Source organism: Petaurus breviceps, unplaced genomic scaffold (assembly GCF_028583685.1).
Source record: "Petaurus breviceps papuanus isolate PSGF00001 unplaced genomic scaffold, PetGlider_PUasm1.0 90994, whole genome shotgun sequence".
Lineage (NCBI taxonomy): Eukaryota > Metazoa > Chordata > Mammalia > Diprotodontia > Petauridae > Petaurus > Petaurus breviceps.
Window position 1 is genome coordinate 7,583,952 of NW_027187393.1, and position 12,144 is coordinate 7,596,095.

General features: G+C 40.3%; 1 protein-coding gene across 1 annotated transcript in view; it reads left to right on the top strand.

The window, feature by feature from the left end:
* CNBD2 (cyclic nucleotide binding domain containing 2) overlaps window positions 1-10,787 on the top strand; it is a 68,309-nt gene extending 57,522 nt beyond the window's left edge. The window contains 2 exon segments of the mRNA XM_069077561.1: window positions 467-630; window positions 10,249-10,787. Of these exon segments, the coding sequence (XP_068933662.1) occupies window positions 467-630; window positions 10,249-10,588 (504 nt within the window). The 3' untranslated portion in view covers window positions 10,589-10,787.
* Window positions 10,788-12,144: the final 1,357 nt, after the last annotated feature.

Consider the following 12,144-nt stretch of genomic DNA (forward strand, 5'->3'; position numbering starts at 1 on the left):
AATTCTGATCAATACAATAATTATTACAGAAGACCAATAATGCAGAATATTACCTCCCTCCTGACAGAGAGGTGACAGGCTAAATAAGGAGAATGACGTACACATTTTTTGGACATGGGGTTTTGTTTTGATTTACTATCTGTATTTGTTTTAAGAGTTTTGTTTTATTTTCCAGTAGGAAGAAGAAATGGGAGGCAGAAAAAAATAAATGCTTAATAATTTAAAAAAATTTTGTAAAAAGAAAAGCAGTAAAATAATTGTTGGGAAGGATTTCAATAGCTAGGGTTATACAGTTGATTGTATGGATGTGCAGTTGATTGAGGGTACACAATACAGAGCTAGACTCTGGAATGAGACGGGATCTAATGTCCAGAGAGAGAAGAAGGATAAGGTGACCTCAGGAGAATTCCTGCAGCCAGAGAATTCTGTTGTTTGTAATTTGGGGTGACAGTTTTTCTTTCTCTAGGGCCTGCACCAACATCTTCTGCCCGACAATTTACAGGATAAGCGGAGCTTGATCTTGGTGAGCCGAGGAGCCACAGTTATTCGCATGAAAAAGGACATGTTTGATGAATTCATGGATGCTAGGACCAAAGGAAAAGTGAAAGAACTGCAGATTGCCTACCCGAGGTCAGTGCTGGGAATGGGCTGTGACAATCCATGAAGTCATCCTGGGAACCAGCAAGATACATTGTTGTTGTTCAGTCATTTTCAGTTGTGTCTGACGCTTTGTGACATCTTTTTTGGATTTTCTTGGTAGAGATATTGGACCAGTTTGCCATTTCCTTCTCTAGCTCATTTAACAGATGAAGAAACTGAGGTAAATAGGGTTAAGTGACTTGCCCAGGGTCTCACAGCTAGTATCTGAGGTTGGATTTAAATTCAGGTCTTCCTGGCTCTAGGCCTATTGTTCTACCCACTGCATCACCTAACCGTCCCAGCAAGACAGGAAGAGGTCTTATAAAAAAAACAACCCTCCTCCTTTATTATAGGGGTGGAAGGAACTCTGGCTAGTAATTCTGTCACCAGTCTTACCACCCCAATTTCACCTTTGACCTTTCATTTACAGCAGTGTGTGTGTGTGTGTATGTTTAAGGTTACAGGGCTTAGAGTACAGAAACTCAAGCTTCATACCTTGATTCCTGGCTCTGTTCCTTACTAGTTGTGTGACATTGAGCCTTTTGCTTATCTGTTTCCTTGTCTGGGGGGATCATAATACCTGTATTTGGTGCCATCCATCCTGACAAATTTTCTAGCTACAGAAGCTTTTAAAGACTCTTTACTAAGTCATTAAAGGTTGTTATCTGTGTGGGTAGAGCATACCCACACTGAAAAAAATCACATATTTTTTTTTTGAGATTTTAAAGAGGTGCTTTTACTACCTACTTCACAGGGTTGTTCTGAGCTCTTTGTAAATTGTAAAGTGCTATTGTTGATGTTCAGTCATTTTTCAGCCCTGTCTGGCCCTTTTTCTTGGCAAAGATACTACAGCAGTTTGCTATTTCCTTCTCCAGCTCATTTTATATATGAGGAAACTGAGGCAAACTGTATTAAGTGACTTGCTCAGAGTCACACAGCTAATAAGTATATGAGATTAGATTTGAATTCAGGTCTTCCTATTCCAGGCCTAGTGTTCTGATACCCCACCTAGCTGCCCCATATAGTGCTATAGATAATTATGTGACTTATTAACTTTCTGAAAAAGTTGTGACCCAGAACAGGTACAGTTTTAACAGAAGTATAACTATTAGACCTTGGGATTTCTTTGCTTGCTTTCTCTCCCAGCCCGTTTCTTCATCTGTAAAATGGGGAGTTGGAGAGGGGGTGGCTAGGTGGTACAATGAATAGAGCATAGGTTCTGGAGTCAGGAGGACCTGAGTTTAAATCCAGTCTCAGACATTTAACACTTACTAGCTGTGTGACCTTGGGCAAGTCACTTAACCCCAATTGCCCTGCCTTCCCCTCTCCAAAAAGCAAAAAAATAAAAAAATAAAAATAGGGAGTTGGAAAAGACAAATTAATCAAGTATTTATTAAGGACCCAAGTTGCACTTAGGCAACTGGAGATACAGAGAAAAAAGTGAACCAGTTCCTACTCTTGAGGAATTTGCAGTCTATTGAGGGAATTATATATTTATTTATATAAGTATATGCAAAATGCCTCTGAAATAAATATAAGGTACTTTAGTGGAGGGAGAAGGAAGGAAACAAGCACTTATTAAGTGCCTATTAACTATATGCCAGGCACTATGTTTTACACATATTATTTTATTTGATCCTCATAACAACTGTGGGAGGTAGGTGCTATCACCCCCATTTTACAGTTGTAGATACTAAGATAAATAGAAATTAAGTAACTAACTTGTCCAGGGTCACATAGTTATTAAGTGTCTAAAGCTGGATTTGAACTCAGGTCTCTTTGACTCTAAGGGGCAGTTAAGTGGCAAAATGGATAGACTGTTGGGCCTAGAATCAAAAAGACACAATTTCCTGAGTTCAAATCTGGTCTCAGACACTGACCCTGGACAAATCACTTCACCCTACTTGTCTGGAAAGTGATCTGGAGAAGAAAATGGCAAACCACTCCAGTATCTTTGCCAAGAAAATCCCAAATGGGGTCACAAAGAGTCAGACACAATTGAATTCACACACATGGGTGCATGGGTGTGAGGGCTCCCAGGGTGGGCACACACACACTTCTTGACTCTAGGCCCCAAGGCCTACAGTATAATACTTAGCTGTATCAGGCATAGCCTGGGTCGGGGGTGAGGTGGGGGAGAGTAGGGGGTGGGAGTGTGTGTGAGGGTGGAGGCAGGGGGCTGGAAATCAGGAAAGACCTCATACAGGAGATACTGTTTGAATTGAGCTTTGAAGGAAATTGAATTTGAAGAGGCAGAAATCAAGAAGGAATAGATTTCAGCCACGAGGGGCTGCCTGTACAAGAGCACAAAATTGAGAGAGGAAGTGTTATGCATGAAAACTAGCAAAAAGAGCACTTTGGTTGGAATTTAGAATGTCTTAAAGGGCATAATTTATAGGGAAGCTGGAAAGGTCAGTTGGAATCAGGTTGTAAATAACTTTGAAAATAGAACAGTTTGTATGCCATCCTAGAGGTAATAGGGAGCCACCAGAGTTTATTGAGTAGGGGAGTGACCTGGTCCTACCTCTGCTATAGGAAAATCACTTGGGTAGTTGTTTGGAGGATAGATCAAGGAAAGGAGAGACCTATTACTGTCAACCAGGTGAGGAATGATGTGATGAACTAGGGTAATGACTATGTAAATAGAGAGGAAACAAATACAGGAAATGTTAAGGGTATGGAATCAACAAGACTTGGATACTGATTTGATATATGAATTAAGGGAGAATGAGGAATCAGGGATGAGACTAAAGTTGTGAACCTGGGTGCCTAGAAAGATGCTGGCACTCTAGACAGAAACAGCAAAGTTTGGAAGAAGGTGGGATTTTGAGGGGAGGAAATCATGAGTTCTCTTTTGGACTTAGTGGAATTTGAGATGTCTATTGGATACCCGGTTCTAAATGGCCAATATGTATATATACACACACACACACACATACACACACACACATATATAGACACACACATGTATGTATGTATGTGTATGTAAGTAGGCATGAATCATCTACAAAGAGATGAAACTTAAACCCATAGGAACTGATGAGGAAGGGGAGAGGCAGAGAGAGAGAGAGAGAGAGAGAGAGAGAGAGAGAGAGAGAGAGAGAGAGGAGAGACAGAGAGAGAGACAGAGAGACAGAGAGACAGAGACAGAGACAGAGACAGAGAGAGAGACAGAGAGACAGAGAGACAGAGACAGAGAGACAGAGAGAGAGAGAGACAGAGAGACAGAGACAGAGAGACAGAGACAGAGAGAGAGACAGAGAGAGACAGAGAGAGAGACAGAGAGACAGAGAGACAGAGAGAGGAGAGAGAGAGACAGAGAGTAAATAGAGAGTGAAAAGAGAAGCCAACAGAGGGTAGAGCCTTGGGACACAGTTCCATTTAGAGAGTGTGATGTAAGTGATCCAGTTAAAGAGACTGAAGAGAGGTCAGTCAAGTAGGAGGAGAACCCAGAGAGAACACTGTTAACAAACAAAAAATGAAAACCCAGAAGGGAGAGTATCCAGGAGGAGAAGGCGATCACCAGTGTCAAATGTCGCCTTCTGGAGGATGAGGATGGATAAAAAATCATTGGGTTTGTTGATGAAGAGATCACTGGTAACTTTGGAAAGAGTATTTTCAATTGAGTTATGAGTTTGGAGGCCAGATTGCAAGATAGAAGGAATTAAGTGAGTGGGTGGAGACGAGATGGAGGCACTGAGGATAGAGGCAGCTTTCCCTAGTTTGGCTGTGAAAGGAATGGGAAGGCAAGATGAGCTCAGGGGAGATGGATGGTATGTTCAAGTGAGAAGCTGACCTTCTAACTCTAAAATTCTACGGTTTGGTGAGAAGAGGACCTAATTGCTCATAAATCCATCCTTAGACCTTCTCCTAAGCTCCAGGCTCAATCAGTCAATGTCTCTATTAGGAGCTACTATATGCCTAGCGCTGTGTTTATTGCTGGGGTTAGAAGACAAACACTAAATGGTCCCTGCCCTCAAGGAGTTTACATTCTAAAGGAGGAGCCCAGAGTGTTCCAGAGGTTTTTTTTTTTTTTTCCATATTGCTTCCCTTCATTCAGTCTACATTTTGGTCAAAATGTCCTACTTCAGCAATTCTCAAGACTTTTTGATCTCTGTCATTATTTCCAATTTGATCTGTATGTCACTTGTTTGAATGCTGTTTTCCTTATTCTATTCTGAGCTCCTCCAGGGCAGGGAGTATCTTTTGCCTTTTTTTTTTTTTTTTGGTATCCCCCAGTATGTAGTATAGTACCACAAAGAGATCTCTTTGTCATTGGTCAATCATTTTTCAGTTATGTGCAACTCTTTATGATCTCATTTGTGATTTTTTCTTGGCAAGGATATTAGAATAATTTGCCATTTCCTTCTTCAATTCATTTTTATTTTTTTTACAGATGAGGAAACTGAGGCAAATAGGGTTAAGTGAGTTGCCCAGGGTCATACAGCTAGCTAGCTTCTGAGGCCAGATTTGAACTCTGGGAGTTGAGTCTTCGTGACTTCAGGCCAAGCATGCTATTCACTGTACCACCTAGCTGCCCCAAGACTCTCTTATCCTCTTAAAAAATCCCAAAGAGCTTTTGTTTATGTGGGTTACATCTATTGAAATTTATCCTATCAGAAGTTAAAACTGATAAAAATTCAAAATATTTATTAATTCATTAAAACAATAATAAACCCATTATATGTTAACATTAACATCATTTTCTGAAAAATATATTTTCCAAAACAAAATTTAGTGAGAAGAATGGCATTGTACATATTTTTGCAAATCTCTTTAATGTCTGGCTTAATAGCAGACAGTTGGATTGTCCTGTCTGCTTCTGGATTCAATCTGTTGCAATATGTTGTCTGGAAGTATATAAAGAAAACCTAGCTTCACATAGATATGTAATGGAAAAGGGAGAAGTAAGTATTTTAATAGGAAAATAACATCTTAGTGTTGCTAAGAAAATAGTTTTGACCTCACAGATCCATTGAAGGGTCTGGGAATCCCCAGGGATCCTGTGCCCACACTTTAAGAATGCAACCTACCTGCTATATTTCCTGAAGTTGGAATTCACAGACTCACAAAATTTGGAAGTTGGAAGGGAGCTCAGCAGCAACCTAGTCCAATCCATACCCCAACTATTACATATGTGATAAATGGCCTAAGTCTCTGCTTGAAGATCTCCAGCAAGGGGGATCCATCACATCTCAAGGCAGTCCCAAGTCTCTAATAGCTGATAATCCAAATTTATAAAATTACAGTATTCAGGTCAAAGAGCAGCTATCTTTTTCATGTTACAAAGAAATCAAACTACAGGTAGCATTCCAAAATCTAAAGCACTTCTCTATAATTATAAATTATAACATAACCCCCCCCACAAAAACCTTAGAAACTTGACTTTAATAAAAAAAATCTCATGAACTTAAAACATAAGCACAAAACAAAACCTATAACTAGTCCGATAACATTCACCCAATGGAATGCATCTCTGCATAATTTTACACAGAAAAATCAATCCAATAACCTAAGAATTTTGGAATTCTATGTTATTATTTCCAATGTACTCTGTATATAGCATGTTTGAATGTTGTTTTCCTTATTCAATTTTGAGCTCCTTGAGGGCAGGGACTGTCTTTTGCCTCTTTTCGTATCCCCAGAGCTTAGTACAGTTCGTCACACAGTAGGCCCCTTTAATAAATGTTTAGTAAATTACTGACTGATTAGTTGAATTCAGAATATGGAGCAGTTATTGCTTCTGCTCTCTCAGCTACAAAGAATGTGTGGCACCAGCAGTTACCATTCAGAGCCCAAGTCAACTCTGCTGTGAATAATAATTGTCCCCAATTAATTTGTCAAACCCGATAAAATCCAAAGTTTAAATTGTTCCATTTTAAAGGTTGCTACATGATTCTAGCTACCTTTCTACATACACAAGAACACCAGAACTTGTGAAATTAAGCTTGGAAATCATTAGCAAAAACTAACTCCAAGTCCCTAAGGAAGAAATATGCATTTCTTCAAGTGGAGTTCACAGTTTTGCCGTCATGCCAGTCTCACTATTCTCCTCTTATCTCAATGGGATCTTGAAAAACTTCCTAAAGCTTGCACTGCCAATTTCAGTAATCCTGAGCTTTTCTTTTTCCTCTGCTGTTTTCCTAACTTGGCCCTTGCTGGAGATTCTAATAATGGCAAAAATGAAAACTTTGTGATCGTTCCTGCTGAAGTGAAAACTCTCTGGTTCTATTTCCTACCTTTAGGGAATCAGAAACTGACTTAACTCATCTGACTTCTAGATGAATTAATACCACTATCTGCAGTTGAAATGTCAGATTATTTTTTGCTTTTCAGAGCACCTTTATATACTTCTCACTGCCTCAAGACAACACTATGTCAGTATAAAAACTATCTCTGGGGCGACTAGGTGATGCAGTGAATAGATCACTGGCCCTGGAGTCAGGAGGACCTGAGTTCAAATCTGACCTCAGACACTTAACACAAAAAAAAACTAGCCATGTGACCTTGGGCAAGTCACTTAACCCCAACTGCCCTCCAAAAAAGCAAAATAAACAAAAACAAAAACTATCTCTAATTTCTTTTTTATTTTAGTTACTGACCCCGATTAACCCAGATTGATCTTTGCAAATTTTAGAACTGCATTTATTTACCTTGACTCAGTATTTCACTTTCTAATGCTGGTAATTTCTTAACTTCATACTTCTATGCTTTCAAATAATTTTTAAAATGATTTTGAGATTGAGTTTCCTTTTTCTCCATTGAGTCTTTTGCAAATTAGCATGAATTTTCTCATGGCTCTGAAATTCATGGTAAATTCATCTTTTGATCAGAGCTGAAACTTCCAGGTTTACAGACAATTTCTCATTTTGCCTGATAAAACACTTCAAATTGAGTTTCTCATTTAAGAACTTGCAAATGTACAGTCTATCCTAATTCCTTTTAAGTGATTTTGGTTCCTAATTTACCTAGACAATTATATTCTGACAAATCACTGAGAAGCTCATAGTGGTCAAGCAAACTCCTGACCAGTTCCTAAAATGAAATTTTGCCTTTTCTTCCCTAATTGTTTCACTCACCTTTTCTGAGGCAAAATTTCCCTTACTTATGATGGCTTAAACAAAAGCAAATTTAAGAGAACAATTCCTGCACGAGATAAGATTTATTTTCAAAACTGTGAGAAGACTTTTTTCTTTCTCTGCTATTGGAATCACACGAAACAAAACTTTTAAGCTGGTTTCAGCTTCGTTTATAGACTGAACACTTTTTTATTGAATGGATATCAACACACACACTCACAGAAAAAAACAAACATTTCCATTCCTAGTAAAATTCATTCACATATCCCAAAATCCATTGCCTCAATTTAGATTAAACAGGGATAATTTTTAAAACTTTGGCCAAATCATTTTGATCAAGAATTTGCTTACTTTATTTTTCTAGTGGGTAAGATAAAATTATCAGCTTTTCTGGAGGCAGAAGTATTCTTATATTCTTCACTTCACTATCTGAGTTTCTTTCAGCTTTTTCAAATAAAATCATCAAGTATTTATTATATACCAGATACTATAATAAATGCTAGAGATTAAAAAAAATGCAAAAGACAGTCCTTGCTCTCAAGGAGCTCATATACTAATGGGGAGACAAAATGCAAGAGAATTGTAGAAACAAGAGATATAAAGAATTAATTGGAGATAATCAAGAGAAAGAAGAGGGGTTGCTAGGTGTCTCAGTGAATATAGCACTGGCCCTGGAGTCAGGAGGACCTGAGTTCAAATCTGGCCTCAGACACCTAACACAAAAACTAGCCATGTGACCTTGGGCAAGTCACTTAACCCCAACTGCCCTCCAAAAAGCAAAAAAAAAAAAAAAAAGAGAGAGATGGAAGGCATTAACATTAAAGAGGATCAGAAAAGACTTCTTGTAGAAGGTGGGTTTTAGCTGAGGCTTGTAGGAAGCCAGAGAAGCCAGGAGGTAGAAATGATAAGGGAGACATTCTAGGCGTGAAGGGCAGTCAGAGAAAATGCCCATAGTCAGGAGATGGATTGTTCTGTGCAGGGACACTTAGTACTGATCTTACCTGCTTGGTGGAAGACCTCTTCCCCAAGCTCACAGACCAATAAAACCTGGTCTATTTCTTTGGGGTTCAGATGCATCTCTGGCCACATTTCCCATGGCTGAGGATCTGATGATCTTGAGGCCATATACTCTCAGACAGGAAGATACTCTGACCAATTGTGGTCAAGCACTCCAAAATGACAGAAGGATCTCTTGAGCAAGAGATCAAGCACTTTTGGGGGAAGCCTTTTTGTCCTGGATCTATCACCCACTTTTCCAAGGGCTTTTTCTGGGAATATAGAAAAGGCTTTTGAGAAAAATATTATTTCTTAATATTTCAGTTTTACTGAAATTTTTAATATGCCTCAGTCCTTGCTGCCTTAAATAAAGCATGTATGTTGTGTCTTCTTGTGATTTCCTTAGGGGTAAAGACTGGGACTTGGCATGGAGCAAGCTAGCCAAAGAATTTTAGAATGGAACTAAAACTCTCTTAGGATTTCATATTAGAGTCAGAAGGGTAATCTAGTTCCACGTCCTCTTTTCATAGTTGAGGAAAATGAGAATCGGGGTTAAAGTCACTCATTCACAGTCACACTCAGTAGTAAATGGCCAAGCCAACAATGGCTGGATCAGTGGTAAGTAATAAATGGCCAATCCAAACTATGGCCAATCCAAACTCCAGCTTTAGCACACATCACACTAACCTGCCAATGGGAACCCTTAGTGGTTTCAGGTCCCAAATTCCTAAGGAACTCTAGAGCTATTATTCCTGTAACTTCAAAGAACCACAGGAAGACTCTGTCCTGCCCTCTCCCTGCTTTTTTATGAGTCACACACACATCCCTTGCTACTGACCAGGTCATCAGTGTTCAAGGATTACCCAGTATTTTAGAATAGATCACAAAATGGTGTCAGTTCCATTTCCAAGAGTACAACTCATTTGCTTCAGGCAAACAGGGCATCCCAGTACTATGCTCACCTTTTAAAATGTCTGAGGCCCTGCTAATTATTAGTAATATTAGTAAAACACTTAATATAGTGCCTGGCACATAGTAGGCCCTTCATAAATGCTTATTCTCTCCCTCCCTATCTCCATGTGCATGTGCTTGTGGTCTTCCATGACCTGCAGATCTTTGCTCTCTTTCCCAAATTGATCTCATACTTAAGCCTTTTCTATTCTGTCTTCTCTATAATTATACACATGGATCTCTTGGGAAGGTGCTGGTGGGGGAGGGGCTCCCTAGGTAAATCTTGATGCTTGTTTTCTGTTGCTTCCAAATGGAGCATCTCCTTTTATACCTTTTAGCTGCTAGTCCAAATTTCTCTTCAGCTCTAGGTGGGACTCTTTTCGCTTTCCCACCCCTGAACCCTGTTAGCTTTTTGGCCAGACTTCGAACTTCCAGCATCCTCTTGCCTCATGAAGAGAAGGGGATGAATGAAGGTGGGTCCCCAGAGTTATGAGTTGTGTCCCACCAAACAGTTCCCCAGACTGCCGTGCAACCCAGAGTGTCTGCCAGCTATCCTCACAAAGGCTTTGTGTTTCCCTTTTAGTGATGACACTATGTGTCAGAAGATCTTGAGGGAGAATTCATGGAACATTTTCCGGAAGGACCTACTAAAACTCTTGACAAAATTTCCCCCCTCTGAGATGTTTACTGCATTCCGGACCAGAAAAAAGTACCTCTATTCACCTCTGACTGGGGTCCTGAACCTGAAGAGTCTAGGGAAGGAGCCACAGGTTTCATATCCCATCTTTAATGCAAAAGTAGATCCTTTGCCAAAAAAGATCCTTCCCGCCCTGAGAGTGGTGGACAGCATCTCTCCTCCCAGGTACCAACTGAAAGAACTCATGCCAAGATATAGGAGTCCTGGCATTCTCCTCCAAAGTTAGGGAGAAGAGGTCAAGATAGCAGCAGCATTGCTGAAGTTGGGGGCCATGGCCCCCCTCATGTGGGCTTCCACAACAGGGCAGAGGTCTGGAAAAGCCATGGAGACTTGTGCCATTGAACCAAACAAGTACTGGGTGTTGGACAGCAAAAGCATTCATAACTGTTGTCATGACTCTTTCTTTAATTTTAAGAGCCAGGGTTCACAGAAAGGGTCCCTGCCTCTAGCTTAACCTCAGCTGGAAATTCTCCAGTATCTTCATGCAGTTCTCACGCCTTGTTTGGTAGCAGGCACAGGAAGGAAGGAAGGAAGAAAGGAAGGAAGGAAGGAAGGAAGGAAGGAAGGAAGGAAGGAAGGAAGGAAGGAAGGAAGGAAGGAAAGAAAAGAAAAGAAATGGCCTTGGCTTTGGAAGAGACCTTGGAAGTCCAATGTTGAGAGGCAGAGCCAGGATTGGAAACCAGGTCTTCCAATTCCAAAACCAGTCTTCTTCCCACTACACCTGGCCTCTTCCTTATGGAAGCTGCCCCCTGCACACTGACACACACACACACAAAAGGGGAAGATAATAGAGGCAAAAGAGGGTGTTTTGGGGGAATGTTTCCTAGCCTAAAGCTGCTTGATTTTTTTCTCTAAAATGGGGGATATGATTATAGTCACCACATGGTCTTCTGCTCTGGCCAGGCCCTACCTGGAGTATATTATATTCAGTTCTGGCACCATATTGTAGAAAAAGCATTGATACAAGAGGAGGAAAATATGATGAAACTATCCTCTGAGGAAGGGTTGAAGGAATTGGGTTTAGATTATAGATTTAGAATTCAAAGGAACCTTAGAAACCATTAAGTCCAAACCCCTTATTTTACATCTGAGGAAAATGAGGCACAGTGAGGTTAAGTGACTTTGCCCAGAGTTAGACAACTAGTAAGTATGTGAGGCAAAATTCGAACACGGGTCTTCTTAACTCCAAGCCTAGCATGCTATCCATTGTGCCGCCTCGATGCCAGTGGTTAGGAGGCAGGATGGTTAGCTTACAGAGAAGGGAAGGCTTGGGAGGAGAAGAAGATAAGGCGGCTGTCTAAATCTTTAAAAGGGTTGTTCTATAATACCAGAAGACAGAATGAGGTGGGGAAATTATAGTGGGGTAGATTCCTGATGTTAGGAAGAACATCCCCAGAATTGACTGTCTTGGAGAAAATCAACTCCCCATAGTTGGGAATGTTTTGTCAGAGGTTGAATGGCCCTTCCCAGAGTTCCTATAAAGGAGATTACTGCAATTAATGGGAGATTAGATTGTGGAAGAAGCATTAACTCGAGGATTCAGAACCCTCTCATCTCTAACACTTAGTAGCTATGTGTCCTTGGACAAAATCTCTTAACTTCCCTGTGCCTGGGTTTCCTCATCTGTAAAATGAGGGGACTGAATCTGGTGACCTCTGAAGTCCCTTTCCAGACCAGATCTATATCCTCATGATCCTTCTAAGGTTCTTTGCAGTTGTAAGAGTCTGGGTCAATGTTCAGTCCCATCCTTCTCTTCTCGCTCCCTCTGCTGGGAGCTCATTG